Here is a 24,389-nt window from a genome sequence, read left to right on the forward strand (position 1 = left end):
GTCAGACATGACTGAGTGACTGAGCTGAACTGAACCTTGATTCTAGTTTATGCTTCATCTGGCCTGGCAATTTGCATGATGTACTTTGAATATAAGTTAAATAAGCAGGGTGACAATATACAGCCTTGATGTACTCCTTTCTTGATTTGGAACCAGTCTGTTCTTCCATGTCCAGTTCTAACTGTTGCTTCTTATCCTGCATACGGATTTCTCAGGAGGCAGGTAAGATGGTCTGGTATTCCCATCTCTTGAAGAATTTTCCATAGTTTGTCGTGATCCCCACAGTCAAACGCTTTAGCATAGTCAGTGAAGCGGAAATAGATATTTTTCTGGAATTCTCTTACTTTTTCTCTGGTCCAACCAATGTTGACAATTTGATCTGTGGTTCCTCTGACTTTTCTAAATCCAGCTTGAACATCTGGAAGTTCTTGTTTCATGTTCTGTTGAAGGCTAGCCTGGAGAATTTTGAGCATTACTTTCCTAGAATGTGAGATGAGTGCAGTGATTTTGTATAGTGCTGACTAAAAAGGAGGATATGTCTGCTTTTTATTGCTCAATCATGTATAATGGAATGAACAGAATTTACAATTTATTTTACTTGGTTTCCCTCTGGATCATCTGGATTAAGCTATTAAACCTCAGCATTTAAATGACTTAACCCAATAAAGGGTTGTTTCTCGCAGAAATCTGATGCAGAAATCTGATGTTTGATGGTCTTCTATCTTGTAGAAATGCTTTGCCCAGGTTGCCAAGGCAGGGGAGAAGCAAGTTAAAGGATTCATGTAGGTTCTTAACTGACTCAGCCTGGAAGTGACAAATGCCACAATACACTGCTCAGAACTGGAAATGTGATTCTGATCATATAGGTAAAGTGGCTGGGAAAAGTGTGGAAGAGTACACAGATATCTGATGAGTACTAATGATCTCTTCCACACTCTTGATGTTTGATACTTTGAAATTACCTATTTAAAAATTCTTGGAGGCAATTTTATTTCACTTCAAGTTCTAAACATAAAGATAAAACTTTCCCATTACTTTCTTTCAAATATATTTAAAACGTGTTGGTTGAGTACACTATCATTTTTAAGAGATCTTTTGAGTTCTCTGTTAAAAGCAATGAACTTTTTTTTTCAATAGTTGTGAGGTTTTGGTAAATCACTTCACTTCCTATTCTTGTATCCCAATTGAAAAATGTGATTTAACCCATGATTCCTGGGTATGTTGTGAAAATTAAGCTAGAGATCACATGTAAATCACTTGACACAGTGCCTAGAAAAAGGTAAGTGTTCAACAAATGTGGATTTTTCTACTTGTTGGTGTTGTTGATATTGTAATGGGTCTACCGCTGTCAGCAATAATACTGGGTCCTCTGACTCAGTGGTATATCTACCATTATCAGAGATAGTATACTTCACAGAAAAAGTGACATTTAGGCCAAGTCTGGAAATGAAATGCCTTCATCTTCTCTGTGCTCTTATTTTGGTAGTCATGGGGGATTTCAAAGGCCATGCTCTCCCTGGATTCTTCCTCATTACTTTGGGGATTTGGTGGACTACCAAGTGTGTTCTGAAATATGCCTTCAAAAAGCAGAAGCGGACTTCCTACTATGATTCCAAAGCACTATTCTGTCGAATAGATCTGTTGGAGGGAATTGTACTAGCTGGAATGGCTTTAATTGGTGAGTGACCCTTTTCTGTGTTCTGTTTGCTTTCTTGGAGTATTTTCACATGCAAAGAGAAGATTGAATATCAAAACAAGAGATTACTAAAATAAATTTTTTATTCAAATACACCTGAATACATATTCTAATTGTATTTCTGTTTTTTATTGCTTGATCATGTAGCAATTCAGTTCAAGCCTGGTTTTCTAACAGTTCAGTTCAGTTGCTCAGTTGTGTCTGGTTATCCTTAAGTGGGGAGAAGCTGAACTCTAGTATTTTAATCCTGAACCAAGCATAACTCCTGACCCAAAGGCGTATTGTGTAAGAAGGAAGTCATCAGATGCTATAGGATTAATCTCACAAATCTAAATCTAAAATTACTCAGGATTTATCTAGTCGTTAGATTAAAAGAGGAACTTAGTCCATCAGTGGAACTGATCAGGGAACTCAGTGGAACTAAGAACATTAGCTTTGAAGATCTGACATAGCTGTTTGACAAAATTGGCCATCTTTGACTAAACGGGATTATCCAAACCAGTCTTTGAAGCTCTAAAACTAGTCTAAAGAACCAGTGCTCAGCTGTTAAGTAATGGCCCAGAAAGAAGAATCAGTGCCATAAAAAGACAATATATTGGGCTAAGCTGTAGGCTGATCCTTCTGCATCTTCTGTTTTCAGTGAAGTTGTGGAAAGATGGCTTAAAGTGTGATATATCCCTCTGCAGGCATCCTTGGAGGACAGTTTGTGCCTGGAGGACCACACTTGATCTTATACGACTACAAGAAGGATCAGTGGGTCAGACTCCTAGACTGGCATCATTTTACCATGTACCTCTTCTTTGGGCTGCTGGGTGTGACAAACATCTTATGTTCCACCATCAGGTCACTTCCTGCCTCCTTTAGCAAGTTGATGCTATTAAATGCCTTATTTGTGGAGGGTAAGTATGAGTATTTTCATTTATCTTTCATTATTATTGGACATTTGTCTAGCCCTTTACAACAATAAAGGGCACCTTGCCTTTGGTGTCCTGGTACAGCCTTGACCCGTAGGCCAGCTGTTTGGGCCATGGTAAGCTATTGAGGTGTCCTAGACAGGATGCTGAAGATTTCCCTTCCCTACCAACTTATTTAGTAAAACTGGACAAGCACAATCATTCAGGTATTTTATTCAAATTTCACATCTACCCTAAAGAACCACCTGCCATGCTTGTTTATCTCAGGTTTATCCTGGAGATGATCATTATTTCAATTTTTAACACAACAAACTGAGCTCAGAGTAGTGAAGCATTGTTTTTGCTGTTTAATCACTCAGTTGTGTCCAGCTCTTCATGATCCCAGGAATGAAATTCATCAGGCTTCTCTGGCTGTGAGATTTCCCAGGCAAGAATACTGGAGTGGGTTGCCATTTCCTTCTCTGGAGTAGTAAAGCATAAATATCCTCCAACAAAGAGACCACTCAAAGCAGAGTAGCTTCCGTACCTATGGAGTAGCCTTTTTAATATTAATATAATGAAACTCCACCATTACATGACAAGCAGAGTCCAAAAAATCCAGTCACATAAAATTGAGGTCCTAACAATTTTTGTTCAGTTGGCCTCCCTGTTACTGCATAAGAAAACACTGATAACAAATATTTAATGATTTGTTTTCATTTATTTCATATGTATGGAGAAGGAAATAGCAACCCATTCCAGTATTGTTGCCTGGAGAATCCCATAGAAGAGGAGCCTGGTGGGCTACAGTCCATGGGGTCACAGAAGAGTTGGACACGACTTAGTGACTGAACCACAACATTTTATATGTAAGGGGTAGATTGGTCATAGGACTAAAAAGCCCCTAATTATCAAGAGGCAGTCGTTTCTAATGTCCACCTTGCCTCCTACATCTAAAGCGCTTTTGCCAAATGCTCTCTGAGAACAAGGGATAGATAAAAGTTGGGCAACAGTCACCAACAGCATGATTCTCATCGTCTCAGATGTTATAATATTATTTTAAACTTTTTATTTTATATTGGCATATAGTCAATTAACAATGCTGTGATAGTTTTAGGTGGACAGCAAAGGGACTCAACTATACATATCTGCATGTGTCCATTCACACCGAAGCTACTCTCCAGATGTTACCATATGTTGAATGAACATCTTTTCCTCCTCATCCAAATGAAAAGGATGAAGTTGAAGCCAGTATCTGTCCATAGGATTAAAAATATAGTTAGATACTACTTCTTGGGAGCTTCCAGGGAAACTTGCCCTACCCATCAAAGTCCACTCTTATGATTTGTGTTTATATTTGCTGCCTCCAGTAGACTAAATTACTTAAGGAAAGACTTTACTTCATTCATCTGTCCATTTGCCCTAACTCCTGCTCCCCTGCCTTCATCATGCTTATTATTTATCCTTTTTCATAAAATATGCTTTGAAATTTAGTTAGTTGAAAATGTCATGATGTATTGGAGAAGAGACTAAAGACTGGGGAAGGGAAAAGGAGATTTCAAAGATTACATCCTAAAGAGGTATAATGATGGCTTCAAAAATGCTAGAGATTTCCATTATTATGGGAAGCAGTGGGCACCTTATATTTTGGACAAATGTGTGTGTTTTATGTAAAGCTGTGTGGAGATAGGGGAGGAACAGTAGTTTCACTGAGAAAGACAAACCATTTTTTCTGCCTCTGACAGCTTTTGTCTTCTACAATCACACTCATGGCCGGGAAATGCTGGACATCTTTGTGCACAAGCTTCTGGTCTTGGTCATCTGTTTGACAGGCCTGATTGCCTTCATGGAGCTCTTTATACAGGCCAAGATAACCGTGGAACTTCTGCGGACAAGCCTTTTCCTGCTTCAGGGAAGCTGGTTCTGGCAGGTGAGCTGGGGCCTCCAGTCTGTGTGCCTGGTGTCTGCACTGATGACCTTCTCTCTTTGATTGTGGGTGTTGTGCCCTGAAACCCAGAGACTTCCTTCTGATATTCTGCTGGCAGTGAGAATGTGAGCCTTTGAGAGGTGATGCTTAATTGAGGGCCCAGCAGCCCTGGTGGGAATAGTGGCAGAGCAGCAGGGAAGGAGGTGGGAGGTGTACACCTTCATCACACACCTGGATATCCATTTTGTAGGAACTCTGAGCTGGTGCTTAGCTGGAAGCAGTTCCCGATGCTAAAGTCACTTAAAGCCTATTGGTTAATAAGCTCGAGAAACATAAAGGAGGCAGGAAAGGAAGAGAATTATTATGTATTGAGGAATAAGTGTGTGCCAGCCCCTGGACATGACTTTTACATACATATTGTTTTATTTTCATTTTGTCTTCATGACAACTTGGAAGTTAGATATTATCATCCCCAGTTGACTGATAAAGAGACTCAGAGAGAGCAAGTTACTTTCTCAGGATCACACAGTATTGGAACTAGGATCTAAATGTGGGTCTATCTGACTCCAAATTCCAGGCACTTTAATTGTTGACTCCCTAACCTTGGAGTGTTGCTGAAAATATATATTCCAATCAGTGAACATATACTTTATCAGTTCATTTCAGTTCAGTCAGTCATGTCTGACTCTTTGTGACCCCATGGTCTGCAACACACCAGGCCTCCCTGTCCATCATCAACTCCTGGAGTTTACTCAAATTCATATCCATTGAGTTGGTGATGCCATCCAACCATCTAATCCTCTGTCCGAACATACATTCATGGATATAAGGAAAGTCTGGGATGAAAGGTGAATGTGGTTTAATCACAGAAGGTATCTTAGAGGAGATTTTTGGTCATTAAAGTGCAGGGATTTGGGATGATGAGGTTCTTTCAGGGATTTGCATTTCAGTGAAGATTGATAAGAAAGCCCTGGTAGACTCAGAGAAACATCATGGTCAAAATGGGGGCTAGGAAAGCTGTGATATTTAAGCTCGTGGGGGAGTAGAAAGGTTGTTGGAGCACAGGCTAGTACATAGGGGCCGAGATTCAGGGGTTTTTTGAAGGCAAAATGATTTGGAAAAAATAACAAATACCTTATCATGGTATAATTTGATAATCAGTGAATTTAACCAGTTGGTATATAGATGTTGTATTGTGATTTTATTTATCTTCCTTGGGAAGCTAAATAGAATGGCATGTAAGGTGTGATTATGCATTCTATATCTCTTGATTGGAATATTTTACTATGTTCTAGCATTGCTGATTCAAAACTAAAAATAAATTTTAATAAATTTAACAGTGATAACTTCAGGTCAAGAGGACGCAGTGAGTTTATGCTTCAGTGTATCGCCTCTGCTTCAGATATGTGACAATGACACATAAACTATCAAAAATACCTCTAAAATAAAAAGTAAGTTAAAAGAATAGAAAAGTAGATGAAAGTAAGAGAGTTTAAAAATACATAGTTGCACGTTAAATACCACAAACAAAAATAGGGCAAGCCACCAGTGAATAGAATAGAAATAGAGTAGAATAGAAATTCACAGACTGAGCAGAACTGGGCTGCAGCTCTCTGGACTCCAAGTCTGGGGTAGGCATGATGGTTGGTTATTTGGCTCCAGGGGAACTAAAAGAAAATTAAAGATTTCTCTGGATGTAGGGATAAAGTCAGGCTCTTCGAACTCTTTTTAATTAAATGTTTCTAAATATTCTCTATTTCTAATTGCTTTCCATCCAGTTGATCATTCACTTTCTGATAGAGGTCTCTTAAAATTGTATGTTATATTTATGGATTTGTCAGTTTCTCCTAATTTTCAGTTTTTTCTTTAAGATCATGAGGCTATATTCTTTTCCTCTGTTTGTAGTTTTTTGAGTTGAATATTCACTTATATTTAATTTTTCTTATTTTTACTCAAATATTCCTAAAACTATAGAATCCCTCCTGTACACTAGTATAGCTACCTCCTATGAGATTTTGTACATGGTAGCTTTCACCTTGGGTGATTTTGAGTGTTGCATTGTCTATGTGCTTTCCTCTTTAATTTATGAGTTATTTAGAAACATTCTTTTCGATTTCCAAAAATATTCTTTTTCTTTTATTATTTGTTTTCAGTTGCTTTGTATGTATTCCCTTTGAAATGTGTCAAGACTTCTTTGGGATGTAGCCCAGTGTCATTGGTAGTAAATAATCTATATATTTGAGAAGAAAGTATATTCCATCTTTTGGGCTGAAGATTATCCACATGTTTATGCAATCCAGATTCTTAAAGGGCTAAATATTCAAATAAAGAAAGTAAGACAAAAGGGGGAAACCCAAAGATAGTTGAATGAAGTAATAATACAATTAAGAGCAGAACTGATGAAACTAATTAGTGTTCCATTAAAAGTTAATGATTAATTAATTAAATATCTGAAGGAGGAAGCTGTGAGCTTTTGCAACTGAGCATAGGTTGGCTTAATGTTGTCCCTTTTGGCAGAGTAATAATGTTTTCATATTTCCCCAAGAGCTTTTCTAAGGAAGATATATGAGGTTAAATTTTGAGGGTATAAATCTGAGATTATTTTTAAAACTTTCTATCCATCATTATGTACAGACTAGTATTTTTCTTTACCGGGTGGTCAGACTAAATGACATTTGAGACTTAGAGAAAAATGAATATTTGATACCAATACAAGCAAACATACTGGCAGGATAGGAAGGTTTAGCCATGGTACATGTCCCTCTTCCCCTCTGTGCTGGATTCTTTTGAAACAAAAATGTTTCAGGGACTTAGGTGAATTTATTATGCTTCCATGTTTGGTTGCTTTGAATGTTTATGCCCCAAACTCTATCTCAAGCTAATAAAATTACACTGTTATTTGCTTTTCACAATTTTTTTCTCCCGCTACTTCTCCATACATGATGTCCTCTTCATTATGGGGGACTGGAATGCAAAAGTAGGAAGTGAAGAGCTGCCTGAGTAACAGGCAAATTTGGCCTTGGAGTACTAAATGAAGCAGGTCAAAGGCTTACAGAGTTTTGCCAAGAGAATGCACTGGTCATAGCAAACACCCTCTTCCAACAACGCAAGAGAAGGCTCTACACATGGACATCACCAGATGGTCAATACCAAAATCAGATTGATTATATTCTTTTATGCCAAAGATGGAGAAGCTCCATACAGTAAGCAAAAACAAGACAGGGAGCTGACTGTGGCTCAGATCACGAACTCCTTATTGCCAAATTCAGACTTAAATGAAGAAAGTAGGGAAAACCACTAGACCATTCAGGTATGACCAAAATCATATGATTATACAGTGGAAGTGAGAAATAGTTTCAAAAGATTAGATCTGATAGACAGAGTGCCTGAAGAATTATGGACAGAGGCTCGTGACATTGTACAGGAGGCAGTGATCAAGACCATCCCCAAGAAAAAGAAATGCAAAAAGGCAAATTGGTTGTGTAAGGAGGCCTTACAAATAGCTGAGAAAAGAAGAGAAACTAAAGGCAAAGGAGAAAAGGAAAGATATACCCATTTGAATGCAGAGTCCCAAAGAATAGCAAGGAGAGATAAGAAAGCCTTCCTCAGTGATCAATGCAAAGAAATAGGGGAAAACAATAGAATGGGAAAGACTAGAGATCTCTTCAAGAAAATTAGAGATACCAAGGGGACATTTCATGCAAAGATGAGCACAGTAAAAGACAGAAATTGTATGGACCTAACAGAAGCAGAAGATATTAAGAAGAGGTGGCAAGAATACACAGAAGAACTATACAAAAAAGATCTTCATGACCCGTAAAACCATGATGGTGTGATCACTCACCTAGAGCCAGACATCCTGGAATGTGAAGTCAAGTGGACCTTAGAAAGCATCACTACAAACAAAGCTAGTGGAGGTGATAGGATTCCAGTTGATCTGGAATCTATTTCAAATCCTGAAAGATGATGCTGTGAAAGTGCTGCACCCAGTATGTCAGCAAATCTGGAAAACTCAGCAGTGGCCACAGGACTGGAAAAGGTCAGTTTTCATTCCATTCCCTTCCCAAAGAAAGGCAATCCAAAAGAATGTTCAAACTACCACACAGTTGCACTCATCTCACACGCTAGTAAAGTAATGCTCAAAATTCTTCAAGCCAGGTTTCAACAGTACATGAACTGTGAACTTCCAGATGTTCAAGCTGGATTTAGAAAAGGCAGAAGAACCAGAGATCAAGTTGTCAACATCCATTGGATCATTGAAAAAGCAAGAGAGCTCCGGAAAAACATCTACTTCTGCTTTATTGACTATGCCAAAACCTTTGACTGTGTGGATCACAACAAACTGTGGAAAATTCTTAAAGGGATGGGAATACCAAACCACCTTACCTGCCTCCTGAGAAATCTGTATGCAGGTCAAGAAGCAACAGTTAGAACTGGACAGAGAACAACAGACTGGTTCCAAATAGGGAAAGGATTATGTCAAGGCTGTATATTATCATCCTACTTATTTAACTTATATGCAGGGTACATCATGCAAAATGCCGTGCTGGATGAAGGACAAGCTGGAATCAAGACTGCTGGGAGAAAAATCAATAACTTTAGATTTGCAGATGACATTACCCTTATGGCAGAAAGCAAAGAAGAACTAAAGAACCTCTTGATGAAAGTGAAAGAGGAGAGTGAAAAAGCTGGCTTAAAGATCAACATTCAGAAAACTAAGATCATAGCATCCAGTCCCATCACTTCATGGCAAATAGATGGGGAAACAATGGAAACAGTGAGAGACTTTATTTTTTGGGGGCTCCAAAATCACTGCAGATGGCGACTGCCGACATGAAATTAAAAGATGCTTGCACTGTGTAAGTAAAGCTATGACCAACCAACCTAGACAGCATATTAAAAAGCAGAGACATTACTTTACCAACAAAGGTCCATCTAGTCAAAGCTGTGGTTTTTCCAATAGTCATGTATGGATGTGAGAGCTGGACTATAAAGAAAGCTGAGCACCAAAGAATTGATGCTTTTGAATTGTGGTGTTGCAGATGTACAGAACAGACTTTTGGACTCTATGGGAGAAGGCGAGGGTGGGATGATCTGAGAGAACAGCATCGAAACATGTATATAACCCAGTGTGAAACAGATCGCCAGTCCAGGTTGGATGCATGAGACAAGTGCTCGGGGCTGACGCACTGGGATGACCCAGAGGGATGGGATGGGGAGGGAGGTGGGAGGGGGGATTGGGATGGGGAACACGTGTAAATCCATGGCTGACTCATGTCAATGTATGGCAAAAACCACTACAATATTGTAAAGTAATTAGCCTACAACTAATAAAAATAAATGGAAAAAAAAAAGGATTGTGGTGTTGGAGAAGACTCCCCTTGGTCAGGCAGCTACCAACCTGAATGATGAATCGATGGAGAGCACATGTTGCTGCTCATGCTTTGGAACACAGGTCTGGTGTGACCAGATATTTCTATTTTTGGAAATAAGCTGTGATGTACTTTTGGGCAAAATTCTCTGATATTTGAAGTGTTGTAAACCAATTCAAGCTATTTAAAACATGTGCAGGGAAGGCAAAGCATGTCTGTGACATAGATTTGACTCAGGATCTGCTAGTCTATAATCTGTGGTACAAGGGAGAAATAGTACCATATTTTCATGGGACCAACTTCTGTCTCAGTACCAATTGTTCAAACTGTATCAAACTGTTGAGATGACTCACACAGACCTTTGTGTCCAAGTCACTGTCCTTCACACTGCCCCATACAACATGTTATCTTTTGGACTTCCCTGGTGACGCAGTGGATAAGAATTCGCCTACCAGTGCAGGGACCACTGGTTCAATCTCTGGTCTGGGAAGATTCCACATGACACAGAGCAGCTAAGCCTGTGCTCCACAATTACTGAAGCCTGTGCCTCCTAAAGCCTGTGCTCCCCAATGAGAGAAACCCTGGCAATGAGAAGCCCACACACCAAAACCAAGAGTAGCACCTGCTTGCTGCAACTAGAGAAAGCCCATGCATAGCAATGAAGACCTAGCTACGCCAAAGATAAATACATAAATAAAATTGTTAAAGCAGTTACCTTTTGTGTCTAGCTTCTTTCTCTAACATAATATTTTCATTATGTTATATTCATTCACATTGTATTATGTATTAATATGTCATTATTTATGTTTGAATAACATTGTTATATGGAATAACCACATTTTGCTTATTCATCGTCAATTGATGGACATTTGGATTTTTTTCAGCTTTTGGCCCTTGTGTAAATGCTGCCATGTAACTTTGTGTAGGATTTTTTATTTGAATACCTCTTTTCAATTATGTGGGGCATATATCGTACCTAGAATAAAATTGCCAGGTCATGTGATAATTCTACATTTAACTTTTTGAGAAACTCCACATGGCTCTACCATTCTACATTCTCACCAGCAATGTATAAGGATTCCAATTTTGCCATATCCTTACCAATACTTGTTACTTATTATTACTACCATCCTAGGGGATACTAATATCTCATAGTCTCATAGTGGTTTTGGTTTGTATTTCTCTAATACCTTGATAGGGACTTCCCTGGTGGCTCAGATGGTAAAGCGTCTGTCTACAATGTGGGACACCCAGGTTCGATCCCTGGGTTGGGAAGATCCCCTGGAGAAGGAAATGGCAGTCCACTCTAGTACTATTGCCTGGAAAATCCCATGGACAGAGGAGCCTGGTAGGCTACAGTTCATGGGGTCAGTGCAAAGAGTCGGACATGACTGAGTGATACCTTGATGATGTTCATAATTTTTTTGAGCTTATCAACCATTTGTGTACCTCTTGGGAAATAAGTCTTCTAGTCCTTTGCCCATTAAAATTTTTTTTGGCTTTTTGTTGAGATTTAGGATTTATTTATATACTCTAGATATCAATTCCTTATTAGATACATGAATGCAAGTATTTTCTCCTATGTGGAGGACTTTCTTTTTATTTTCTTGATACTGTCCTTTGATGTACAAAAATTCTTAATTTTAATGTGTCTTGGTGTCATGTATAAGAAATCATCACAAAAAAAAAAAAAAAGAAAAGAAAAGAAATCATCACTAAAACCCAGGACATGAAGCTTTTCCTTATGTTTTCTTCTAGCAGTTATGATTTTAGTTCTCATATTTACCTTTTTGATTCATTTTGAGTTAATTTTTACATATGGTGTAAAATAAGGATAAATAATTTTTTTTTTGCACTTGTATATTCATTTGTCCTGGCACTGGTTGTTGAAGAGACTTTAACGTCCCCATTGAAAGGCCTTGGCACTCTTGTCAAAAACCAATTTTTTACAGGTTATTGGTCTTATTTCTGGACTCACAATTCTATTTCATTGATCTGTATGTCTACCATTATGGTAGTACCACAATGTTTTGATTACTGTAGTTTTTGTCATAAGTTTTGAAATCACTAAATGTAAGACTTACAGCTTTGCTTTACTTTTTCAAGGTTGTTTGGGCTATTCAGGGTCCCTTGCAATACCACATAAATTTTAGATTCAGATTTCCATTTCTGCAAAAAAAAAAAAAAGACCATTGGGATTTTGATAGGGATCATAGTGAATCTGTGGATTGCTTTGGGTGTTATTGCCATCTTAACAATATTAAATGCTCCAGTTCATGAACATGTGGTATGCTTTCATTTATTTAGATCTTTGATTTCTTTTGACAATACTTTGTAGTTTGCAAGTTATAAGACTTGAGCCTCCTTGATTAAATTTATTCCTAAAAATTTTATTCTTTTCAGTGCTTTTATAAGTGGCATTGTTTCTCTAATTTATTTTTTTGAATTGTCCATTACATGTTTTGAGTGTTGATTTTGTATCCTGCAAGTTTGCTAAATTCATTTATTAGCTCAAATAGGCTTTTTGTGGATTCTTTAGAATTTTCTGTACATGAGATCATTTTATTTGTGAATATAGATAGTTTTACTTCTTCCTTTGCAGTGTGGATGCCCTTTATCTATTTTTCTTGACTAGTTGCTCTGGCTAGAATTTCTAGTACAGCGTTGAATAGAAATGGTAAAATCAAACACCCTGTCTTGCTCCTGATCTTAGGATACAAGCTTTCAGTATAAATATAATGTTACCAGTGGGCTTTGTTTATTTAAAAAACTTTTAAAAAAGAACTCTGATTTTGACATTACTGAGTCAAACTGAGCAACTTAGAATCCTACCAAATTCTCTGAAAGTCTACCAATCTACAGGGATGACTACTAGTCATATTTTGAAAATTGATCTGTAAATATCCTAAGTATTTTTGCAAAAATATGATTTCATAGGTACTGTCTATCTTAGTGAAAAAGATAGCAGTTTCTTATCTGTAGCATCTCAGATAATGGGAATTATCTGTCACCATTAATCTTGAAAGAAAGCATTTTGAACCGCACCATCTTTGGGAATATGGCTGGTAGTGCTTTAATGTTCTCTCTTTCTTTTAAATTACAGATTGGGTTTGTCCTTTATCCCTTCAATGGAGGCCCTCCGTGGGATTTAATGGATCATAACAACATTATGTTTCTCACCATATGCTTTTGTTGGCATTATGCAACAGCCATTATCATCACTGGAGCAATTTATGCCTTTGTCACCTGGTAAGTTAGTGATTTTTGTTCATAGAAGTTCTGTTTTTTTGGTATATGATCATCAAGACTCGACAGTCTGAACTTTAAGTTCAAAGAGGTATTTTATTCCTTAGCATTCCACAAACAGGGTAATATAGCAGAAAATTATCTACAAACACAAACATTTCCAATTAAAATAATAAATGCTGGTTTAAGGTTGGAATAGCTAAAGAGTGTCTCTGCTGTACTCTGAACCTATGCATCACCCTTCAATATGTTCTGTGCCTTCATGTCTTTGCATATTCTGTTTTCTTTTCCAAATGGTCATCAACATACCTGCAGTGAGCCCCCTCCATCTGCCCACATATATATCAGTTATGACACTTCCCAAATGTGGTGTCGTTTTCGACCAACATGTATGCCTCTCATTAACTTTGAATAGCTGATTAATTTGATATTTACTATAATATTTGTAACAGTAAGATTAAGTTGAATGTTACATGTTTTTACAAGGACTTTGATACAGTGTTTCGTGATGGGTGAGGAGCAGTATAACAGATTGCTAAGAACCCATGTTTCCAGCTCAGCTTCTTGTCAGCTAAAAGACTGTGTAAATTATTTAACTACATTAAATATCAGTTTTGTTGTCTGCAAAATGGGGATAATGATGGTACCTAAATGAGATCATATCATTACACTGCCCTTAATATAATAAGAGCTCAACAGAAATTCTTCTTACCCTTGCTCTTTTTTCCCCCGCTTTGGTTCCTATGATAGATTTCTTTTTACATTAAAGTATAATTGACATAGGCTTTCCTGGTAGTTCAGTGGTAAAGAATTAGCCTGCCAATGCAAGAGATGGGGGTTCAGTCCCTGGGTTGGGAACATCCCCTGGAGAAGGAAATGGCAACCCACTCCAGTATTCTTGCCTGGAGAATCCCCATGGACAGAGGAGCCTGGCAGGCTATAGCCTAAGGGGTTTGCAAAGAGTCAGACACAACTTAGAGACTAAACAACAACCACTGCAATTGATATACAACATTATACTAGTTTCATTATGTACAACATAGTGATTCAACTTTTGTATACATTGCAAAATGACCACCACAATCAGTCTATTAATAGTTACACCATCTGTCACCATATTAATGGTACAAAATTTTTTTCTTGTGATGAGAATTTTCAAGATTTACTTTTTAAACCAACTTTCACATCTGCAATACAATATTTTTTATTATAGTCACTGTCATCCCCATGATTTATTTTATTCTGTTTTAAAAATTTTTTAGTTTTATATTATAGTACAGCTGATTAACAGTGTTGTGCTAGTTTGAAGTGTACAGCATAGTGATTCAGTTATACATATACATGTATCTATTCTTTTTCAAATTCTTTTCCCACTTAGCTTATTACAGAATATTTAGCAGAGTTCCCTATGCTATACAGTCAGTCCTCTTTGGTTATCCATTTTAGAGGCAGCAGTGTGTACATATCAATTCCAAACTCCCTAAATATCCCTGCCCCCTACTCTCCCCTGTAACTATAAGTTCCTTCTCTAAGTGTGTGGGTCTATTCCTGTTTCATAAATAAGATATGATATTCCTTTCTCTGTCTGACTTACTTTACTAAGTATGACAATCTCTAGGTCTACCCATGTTGCTGCAAATAGCAGTATTCTTTTTAATGGCTGAGTAATATTCCATTGTATATATATGTACCACATCTTTTTTATCCATTTTTCTATTGATGGACATTTAGGTTGCTTCCATGTCTTGTCTACTGTAAATAAAGCTTCAATGAACATTGGGGTGCATGTATCCTTTTGGATCATGTTTTTCTCTGGTTGTATGCCCAGGAGTGGGATTGCAGGATCTTATGGTAACTCTATTTTTAGCTTCTTAAGGAATCTCCATACTGTTCTCCCTAGTGGCTGCAATTTACATTCTCATCAACAGTGTAGGAGGGTTACCTTCTCTCAACACCCTCTCAAGCATTTGTTGTTTGTGGATTTTTTGATGATAGCCATTCTGACTGGTGTGAGGTGATATGATCATCTCAATAGAGGCAGAAAGAGCTTTAGACAGAATAAAACACCTATTTATGATAAAAACTCCAGAAAGTGGGCATAGAGGGACCATACCTCAACATAATAAACCCCATATGTGACAAAATATAATTAACAATCATATTTATTGGTGAAAGCAAAATGCATTTCCTCTAAGATGAGGAACAAGACAAAGATGTCCACTCTTGCCACTTCTATTTGACTTAGTTTTGGAAGTCCTAGCTACGGCAATCAGAGAAGAGAAAGAAATGACATGAAATTCAAATGAGAAAGAAGTTAAATTCATGTCACTGTTTGCAAATGACATGACACTATACATAGAAAATCCTAAAAACACTGAAAGAAAACTACTAGAGTTCATTATGAATTTGGTAAATTTGTAGGTTACAGAATTAATACATAGAAGTCTGTTCTTATCTATACACTAACAATAAAAGATCAGAAAGAAAATTCAAGAAACAACCCCATTTATCAAGAATAACAACTTGGTAATAACAAGAATAGCAACCCCATTACAAGAATAAAATATCTTGGAATAAACCTACCTAAGGTCTGGGTCTAAGGAGACCAAAGACCTGTATTCCAAAACCTACAAGACTTACTTATTTTAAAACTGGAAGTTTGTACCTTTGATCACCTTCACCCATTTTTGCCTGCCTCCCCCAACTCTGGCAACCATGAATCTGTTCCTTGTTTTGTTTGTTCCTTTGTTTTTTAGATCTCACAGATAAGTGAAATCATTTGGTGTTTGTCTTTCTCTATCTGCCTTATTGTGTTTAGTGTAATACCTCAAGGTCCATCTCATTCTTTTTTATGGTTGAGTAATATTCTACTATATGCTTATAAGTATAAAATATTTATCTTGTATAAACACATATAAAACATCTCCTTTATCCATTCATCAATTAATAGACACCTGTTTCCATATCCTGGTTGTGTGTGTGGATGTGTTCAGTTGTGTCTGACTCTGTGTGACCCTGTGGAATATAGCCCGCTGGCTTCTCTGTCCATGGGATTCTCCAGGTAAGAATACTGGAATGGGTTGCCATTTCCTTCTTCAGGGGATGTTCCTGACCCAGGGATCAAACTCACCTCTCCTTTATCTTCTGCACTGCAGGCAGATTCTTTACCACTGAGCCGTTGGGGAAGCCCAAATATTTTGGTTATTATATATAAATATGGTGCAGTGAACCTAGAGATGCCTTTTTGAATTAGTGTTTTCATTGTCTTCAGATAAATACCCAGAAGTAGATTTGCTGGATTGTATGGTACTTCTGTTTTTAATTTTTTGAGGACACTTTATGCTGTTTTCCATAGTGACCATACCAATTTACATTTCTACCAAGCAGTACATCAGAGTTCTCTTTTCTCTATATTCTGGCCAATACTTGTTATATCTTGTCCTTTTGATAACAGCTGTTCTGCAGGTGTGACTTTTAGTTGTCTGTAGGTCTTCTTTGGAAAAATGTCTATTCAGATTCTCTGCCTGTTTTTAAATTGAATTTTCATTGTTGTTGTTATTGGGTTGTTTGATTTCTTTATGTATTTTGGGTATAACCTTTTTTTTTTTAATCAAATATCATTTAGGAATATCTTCTTCCATTCAGGGTTTCCTTTTTATTTTGTTGGTGGTTTCCTTCACTGTGTGAAGCTTTCTATTTGGTGTAGTTCCATTTGTTCAGTTTTTCTTTTGTTGCCATTTCCTTTGGAGTCAGATCCAGAAAATATCAACAAGAGCAATATCAAGGAACTTACCACTTATATTTTCCTCTAGGATTTTTATGACTTTAATCCTACATTCAAGACTTAAATCCATTTTGAGTTAATTTTTATGTATGGAATAAGATAGTGTCCCAGTTTCCTTATTTTGCATGTGGCTGTACAGTTTTCCCAGCACAACAAAAAGACTGGCCTTTTCTCATTTTATATTCTTGCCTCCTTTATCATAAATTAATTGACCATGCATTTATGAGTTTAGTTCTTTATTTTGTGTTGTTGATCTATGGGTTTGTTTTTGTGCCAATATCATACTGTTTTGATTTTATAGCTTTGTTGTATAGTCTGAAATTAGAAAGTATGATTCCCCACAGCTTTGTCCTTCTTTTTTAAGAACAACAACTTCTTTTTGACTATTCAGGATCTTTTGTGATTCCATAGAAACTTTGGGATTGTTTGTTCTATTTCTGTGAAAAATGCCATTCATAATTTGATAGGGATTGCATTGAATCTGTAGACCAATTTGGGCAATGTAGACATTTTAATGATATTAATTTTTCCAGTCTGTAAGCATGGAATATCATTCCATTTACTTGTGTCTTTTTCAGTTATTTTTATCAATGTTTTATAGTTTTCAGCATAGAGGTCTTTCATTTCCTTGGTTAAATTTGTTCATAGGTATTTTATTCTTTTTGATGCCATTGTAAATGGGATTGTTTTCTTAATTTCTCTTTCTAATAGTTCCTTGTTACTGTATAAAATGCAACATGTTTGCATATTGATTTTGTACCATGCAGCTTTACTAAAATTTTTAATTCACTTTAACAGTTTTTTTGGTGGAGTCTTTAGGATTTTCTATATTGAGTATCATGTCATCTGCAAATAGTAACAGTTTTAACTCTTCCTTTACAATTTGGAGGTCTTTTTTTTCTTGCCTAAATGCTATGGCTAGGACCCAAACACTATTTTGACTAAAAGTAGCGAGAGTGAACCTTATTGTCTTGGTCCTGATTTTAAGGAATAAAATTTCATGACTTCATCACTGAGTATGATGTTACCTGTGAGCATGTCCTATATGGTCTTTATTATGTTAAGATACATCTTTTTATATCCACTTGTTGAAAGTTTTTATTATAAATGGTGTTGAATTTTGTCACATGTTTTTATACATCTATTGAAATAATCATATGATTTTAATCCTTCTTTTTCTTAATGTGATATATTACATTGACTAATTTGTGATGTTGAACTATCCTTACATCCCTGGAATAAATCCCATTTGATCAGGTTATATGATCCTTTTAATATAGCCTTTAATTAAGTTTACTTACATTGTTGGAAATTTTGCACCTATTTTTATCAGTGATATTGGCCTATAATTTACTTTTTCGTATGTGATATCTTTCTGTGATTTTGGTGTGAGGGTAATGCTGGTTTCTCCTCTTTTATTTCTGATTTTATTTGAGGCTTCTCTCTTTTATTCCTTCCCTGGTGGCTCAGATGGTAAAGAATCTGCCTGCAATGTGGGAGACCTGGGTTTGATCTTTGGGTTGGGAAAATCCCCTGGAGAAGGAAATGGCACCCCACTTCAGTATTCTTGCCTGGAGAATCCCATGATCACAGGAGCCTGGCAGGCTACAGTCCATGGACTCAGAGTCAGACATGACTAAATGACTAACATCTCATTTTCATTTTCTTTTTTCCTTAGTGAGTCTAGCTAAAGGTTTGTCAATTTTGTTTATATTTTTTCAAATAACCAGCTGTTTGTTTCATTGATCTCTTCTATTGTATTTTCACTTTCTATTTCATTTATTTCTACTCTGATCTTTACTAGTTCCTTCCTTATAGTAATTTTGGGCTTTGTTTGCACTTCTTTTTCTAGTTCCCTTTGTTGTAAAAGTGAGGTTGTTTATTTGACATTTTTCTTATTTCTTGAGGTAGGCCTGTTGCTATAAATGTCCATCTTACAACTGCTTTTGTTGCATTGCATAGATTTTGGTATGTTGTATTTCCATTTTCCACTTGTCTCCAGGTGGTTTTTAATTTCTCCTCTGATCTCTCTGGTGCTAGCAAGTTAGGATGAGAGTACAAAGATGGTGGCTAAAGTGCTGGCACTAGCCAAGTAGAGGGGGAAGAAAGCAAAAGTGGTACCCACCAGTGCTTCCATTCCTGGAGAGAATCCTAACAGATTTCTTCCTTGCTGGCAGACACTTTAAGATTAGCAAACGAATCCCATTCACATACGGTCTGGACTCTTCAAACTGTGGTTTTTGTGCTGTATGGCCAGGTGGGTGAGTCTGCATGCAAGCCCATTAAAAGTGGAATCTCCATTCCTTACACCCCTTTGGTTCTTCTCGACATCAGCCCTGGTGGTCTTCAAAGCCAGATGTTTTGGGGGTTCATCTCATCAATGCAAGTCTCGAGGGTTGGGGTGCCTGATATAGGGCAGAAACTCTTGCTCCTCGGGAAGTAGCTCTGTGTCTGTGAGATCTCTTTGACTGTGGGTCTCCACACTGGGGGTGGGGTCTTTGGTGGGACCATGTCTCTGCCTCTTTTACCCATTTCATTGTGGACCTTGTCCTTTGTTGTAGAGGAACTGTTTGGCTAGTTTTTAGGTCTTTTTTTTTTCTTTTCTTTTTCTATAGGGAATTGTTCTTTATGTAGTTGTCGATTTGCTGTGTCCATGGGAGGAGGTGAATTCAAGACCTTCCTAGGCTGCTATCTTGAACCACCCCCCCCCCCCGACCCTTGTTCATTTTATTATTCCTCTTGTTCTTGTTCTCATCCTTCTTCTGTATCAAAAATTGTATAAGGTATAGGCCCTCGGGGGAGAGAGAGACTGTTTAAATATAGTACAATAAATGGAAATAGTGTAAGAAGAAGGCGCTATTGGAACACAGAGGAGGCCTCCTCACAATTGAGAATTAAGCTTCAACTTGAAGGATGAGTAGGGATAGAGTGCAATGAGCATGGTTCCTTATTTCCATTAGTATGGTAGCTAATGCCAAACCATCCAGTGCTCTTGCCCGGAAAATCCCATGGATGGAGGAGCCTGGTGGGCTGCAGTCCATGGGGTCACTGGGAGTCAGACATGACTGAGCGACTTCACTTTCCCTTTTCACTTTCATGCATTGGAGAAGGAAATGGCAACCCACTCCAGTGTTCTTGCCTGGAGAATCCCAGGGACGGGGGAGCCTGGTGGGCTGCCGTCTATGGGGTCGCACAGAGTCAGACACGACTGAAGCGACTTAGCAGCAGCAGCAGCAATGCCAAGCCACAGTTGGCTTGGCTGATTCCAGCTATTAACTCATGCAGGCTCCAATCCTTCAGACTTTAGCACTGATTGAAGTGTTCTGTATCTGCAGTCTCCATCATGTAGCCTTGATCGATGTGTGATTATTGCGCACTTGACATGTGCTTAGTTATTGTTGTTGCTATTTAGTTGCCAAGTCATATCTGACTCTTTTGTGACCCCATATCCTGTAGCCCCTGAGGCTCCTCTGTCCATGGGTCTTCCCAGGCAAGAATACTGGAGTGGGTTGACATTTCCTTCTCCAGAGGATCTTCCCAACCCAGTGCTACATTAATTTTAATTAATGTTAGCTTTCATATATACATAGTGACTATCATTTTGGATGGTACACATCTAGCATATTCTCTAGACCCCTAAATTCAGTAGTTGATTCGAGGCCCAATGGGGTCTCAGCCTCTGCCCAAACTAGCTTTCTAGTCCTCTCTCTAGATGTTTCCCCAGCTACCTCTATTGCTCTGTGCTTCTTTGAGCTTTATTGCTAAAGAGCTTTGGTGCTGTGTCTCTGGGTAAAAAAACCTTTTCCTTGTCTAGCTCCCAGATGTCTCTAGTAGGCTTTGATTTGTAGTTTCCTCCTTCTAGAGGTCTAAGTGCTATGGCTGCTTGAAATTCTACCTTCTCATTGAATGATTTCTACTAGTCCTATTCAGTTCTCTCAAAGCATGTGTATGTACTGGTGGTTAAAGTTCACTCTGCTGCCGAGTGAAACTTGACTTCTTCCTCTATTGTTTTAAGTTGACTTCTGGCCCTCATCTCCCTGGGGTTTGGGCAGCCTCCAAGAACAAAGCTGGTATTCAAGAAGCCTCTCTATTCCATGTCAGTTCTAGAGCCAAAAGAAGACTATTGTTTCTTTCTGTTTTAAAAACCTTCAGACCCCTAATGAACCTCTTATCCACATATAGTTTTCTAGAAACCAGAAACTCCATGTTTACTTTTTCAACTGCCTCTTCTCCCCCAGCACTCCTGACTTCTTGACCACGTAGTTCTCTCTACCTGGCATATCCAATCAAATGCTCATCTCTTCTATGAAAACTCATATGATTGTTCTAGTCTTTGCTTATTTCCTTGCATGAGTTTTACAGTACGTTAGTCTTGATCACACATTTTAACAGTGGTGATCTATCTTGTGATATTTACTACTAGCTCATGTTAGGCTTATCTGCTAACTAGATTGTGTTACCTGGAGGAAAAGACCTTTTTCATATCTCTCACAGCTCTTGGTATACTCTCAAGAAACATTTATTTTCTATTTTAACAGCTCTGTTTCAGAACTACTCAAACAGGATTCAGTTGTTTGGAAGTCATGTTTTATATGCTTTTAAGTTTTGCTCTCATACTGCTTATGAAATATAAGGCCAAGAGCTTGTATTCTGATATATTTTAATATAATGTTAGGCAGTAGATTAAACAATATCACGAAGATTGAATATTGACTTATAGTGCGGTTATATGTAGGATAATTCAATTCAATCCTGTAGTCATGAAGAGCTTTGAAAATCTATTCATCTGCGTTTGACTGTGAAGTGGATTGTAACTCAATCACAGGTGATAGGTTTTAAGGACATTCTATCTGAATTTATTTGACAGAGCACAAAGATCACCATGGAAACAATACTGGGTTATGGAACTCCTGCCCCCAAATCGCTGAAAAATGAAGCTGTGCTTCCCAGCTTCCCTGAATAACGGTTTAAAGGTTGCCTAATCTAGTCCCATGCCTGCTGTTCTCATAACAGCTCATAGGAGAGACCTATCTGTTGGGAAATCTTATTGTGTGTTTTACTGTATTTCACATTTAAACTTACATAAACATCAGTGTGAGACAGAAGTATTTTAAAAGCCCCTCTGGATGGACAGAGAAATATTAACCATTTTCAGGTTGGTTTTTCAAGCAAATGATTCTTGTGAGCCATTTTGAAGAACAAAGTAGAAATGACCAAATTCATGGTAGATGATAGTTTGCCTTTTGGAAGTTTGATTTCCGCTTCAACTCTGGAAGTATACCCAGAGTCTCAGCTCTGCTCTTATATTAATTGAAGAGACCATGTGGGCGCAAAAGCCCAGAGACACGCTGAACTTCGTTTCCTGAACTTGCACGATCCCAGGAACTAGCAGTTATTTACATTTCCTCTTTATTATTCCATCCCTCAATATGTCCCCAGTAGCCATTTCTGTGTGCGCTCATACCAAGGGCTGCAGGGTGTCGACAGAGCCTGAACATGCCTCAGCTTGATAGCATCTAACAACAGCAGATACAGCTCAGAGAGGAGGAATTGGAACAGGAGTCGTCACTGTGTTAACACTGTTAACCGTGTAAGCAATTTCTACAGCAAATTCCCTACAGACAAACGAGTTCCATTCTGAGAGCATGTTATAAAGTCCAATTTGTAAGTGCAACAATTAGCCTAGGAACCCAACTCACACAATTGTGTATATATATATCTGTATTTAATACTGCACTGTAATAGGTTTACAATACTTTTCACACAAGTAATATGTACATAAAAAACAAACACAAAAATAAAGAAATATTTTTAACCTTACAATACAGTACCTTGAAAAGTACAGTAGTATAGGACGACAGCTGGCATATGGGGGCTGGCACGCACATTCACATATTTGAAAGTGTTCAACTTGAAGTTTCACATGTAGGCAACTTCCTATAATAAATAGCTAGTTCTTTGTTTCATTTTCCAGAAGAGTCATCAAGAATGAATCTAATGAATATGTTAACTAATTAATCCCTTTCATTTAGCACCTACTCAGGTTGTGCATTGTGGAGACAACCGTGAGGGTTTAAAAAATGACACCCTGTCCCAGTTTTAACCTTAGTTAAAACTATTAGCTTTTCATGAAAACAATGTCTTGAAGAGTTGAGAACATTGGGAACAAGGTCAATGGTCAACTAATTATCAAGGCAAATGATTTCGAGTAGTTTTTCTCGGCTTTCTGATGAGTCAGTAGATGTTACGGATACCACTCAATTGTTGCATGTTGGAGGAATTAATGTTGAGTTGGAAGTGACTGAAGAATTACCTCTGGGTAGATGTGTGATATGAACTCCTGCAGGACTGCTCCACAGCCCACTGAATCATCACATACATGGTGAACCATTATTATGAACCAGACATTGCTCTAGACTGACAAGAGTTAGAGCAGTAAATAAGACAAAGCCTCTGCTCTTAGGAAGTTCATATTCTAGTGAGATCCAGACTACAAGTAAAAGCTTGGTGTATTGAGAGGGGTGGGCCAGACAGAAAGCAAGTGTAAAGTTACAGATAGGCTGGTGACATTTTTCATAAAACAATAATGATTTTGGATTTGGTTTATCAGTTTGTTTGCATATCCTTAAGTACTTTTGCAAGTTAACAATCTTTTATTGACATAGTCACAGCACCATTTCTTCACAGATAATCCTGCATGGGAAAAGCTTTACCTAGTTCTGATTACATCAGAAAAGTTGATAGCCTGCTGAGTTTCTGCTACCAAGAAACTTGGCATCTTCCAATGCCGAAATTGTAATCTCCCCCACCGCCAGTGCCTACAGATTTTCTTAACCTTTGGTAACAGTTATAAGAATAGAGGTCACTTCTTTCAACTTCCTAGTGCATCGGGGACCACCACATGCAACAGAACAGCCTGGGGCCAGCACAGAAGCAGCTCTCTGAAGACGCAGTGAGGGCTACAGTACAGCCCAGACTTGACGTGGGGCTCGACGTGGGGAAGGAGACGGCTTCATGGGCTTTGTTCTCAGGACAGGGCTCCTTTTTGTAATACTCAGCTGAGCTCACTTTCTTCAGGGCTTACTACAGTCCAGAGATTCTCTTGTTTGTCTTAGAAATGATTAAAGTTATGAATTTTGAATATGATGCAACCAATCATGTTACATAGTAGAGCTTTATTGTGTCTGTTTGCTTATAGACTGCTTTAATCCACAAAATGTTTGCAGGTAGATCCAAAGCCAAATAAAAGTGATTTTCTTTTTGGGGGTGCCTCTTCCATTTGCACAGGTAATTTGGAGTTTGTTATACTATAGATACAGATAGTTTGGGGTTTTAATTTTAAATGGAATAATGTGAGATGACTTTCATTCTCCTCAGGTTGGTTAAATCTCGATTTACGAGGTTCTGCCCTTCAGAAGTTGAACTCCTGAAAAATGCTGAACGAGAACAAGATTCGGAGGAAGAGATGTGA

At 37.8% G+C, this 24,389-nt stretch overlaps 1 protein-coding gene across 1 annotated transcript; it reads left to right on the plus strand.

The window, feature by feature from the left end:
* The first annotated feature begins 1,488 nt into the window (after positions 1 to 1,488).
* LOC133050204 (transmembrane protein 45A-like) lies at positions 1,489 to 24,389 on the plus strand. Its single transcript, XM_061134387.1, has 5 exons — positions 1,489 to 1,678; positions 2,383 to 2,595; positions 4,335 to 4,519; positions 12,992 to 13,137; positions 24,296 to 24,389. Exons 1-5 carry the CDS (start codon positions 1,489 to 1,491, stop codon positions 24,387 to 24,389), a joined length of 828 nt encoding a protein of 275 aa, XP_060990370.1.

Source organism: Dama dama, chromosome 31 (assembly GCF_033118175.1).
Source record: "Dama dama isolate Ldn47 chromosome 31, ASM3311817v1, whole genome shotgun sequence".
In the NCBI taxonomy this organism is placed as follows: domain Eukaryota; kingdom Metazoa; phylum Chordata; class Mammalia; order Artiodactyla; family Cervidae; genus Dama; species Dama dama.

Bases quoted from the DNA above. Each gene is read 5' to 3' on its own strand.
- LOC133050204 (XM_061134387.1), top strand. From the start codon at position 1,489: ATGGGGGATTTCAAAGGCCATGCTCTCCCTGGATTCTTCCTCATTACT. The intron at 4,520-12,991 runs GTGAGCTGGGGC...TTTAAATTACAG, and splicing joins AGGGAAGCTGGTTCTGGCAG to ATTGGGTTTGTCCTTTATCC. The intron at 13,138-24,295 runs GTAAGTTAGTGA...CATTCTCCTCAG, and splicing joins ATTTATGCCTTTGTCACCTG to GTTGGTTAAATCTCGATTTA.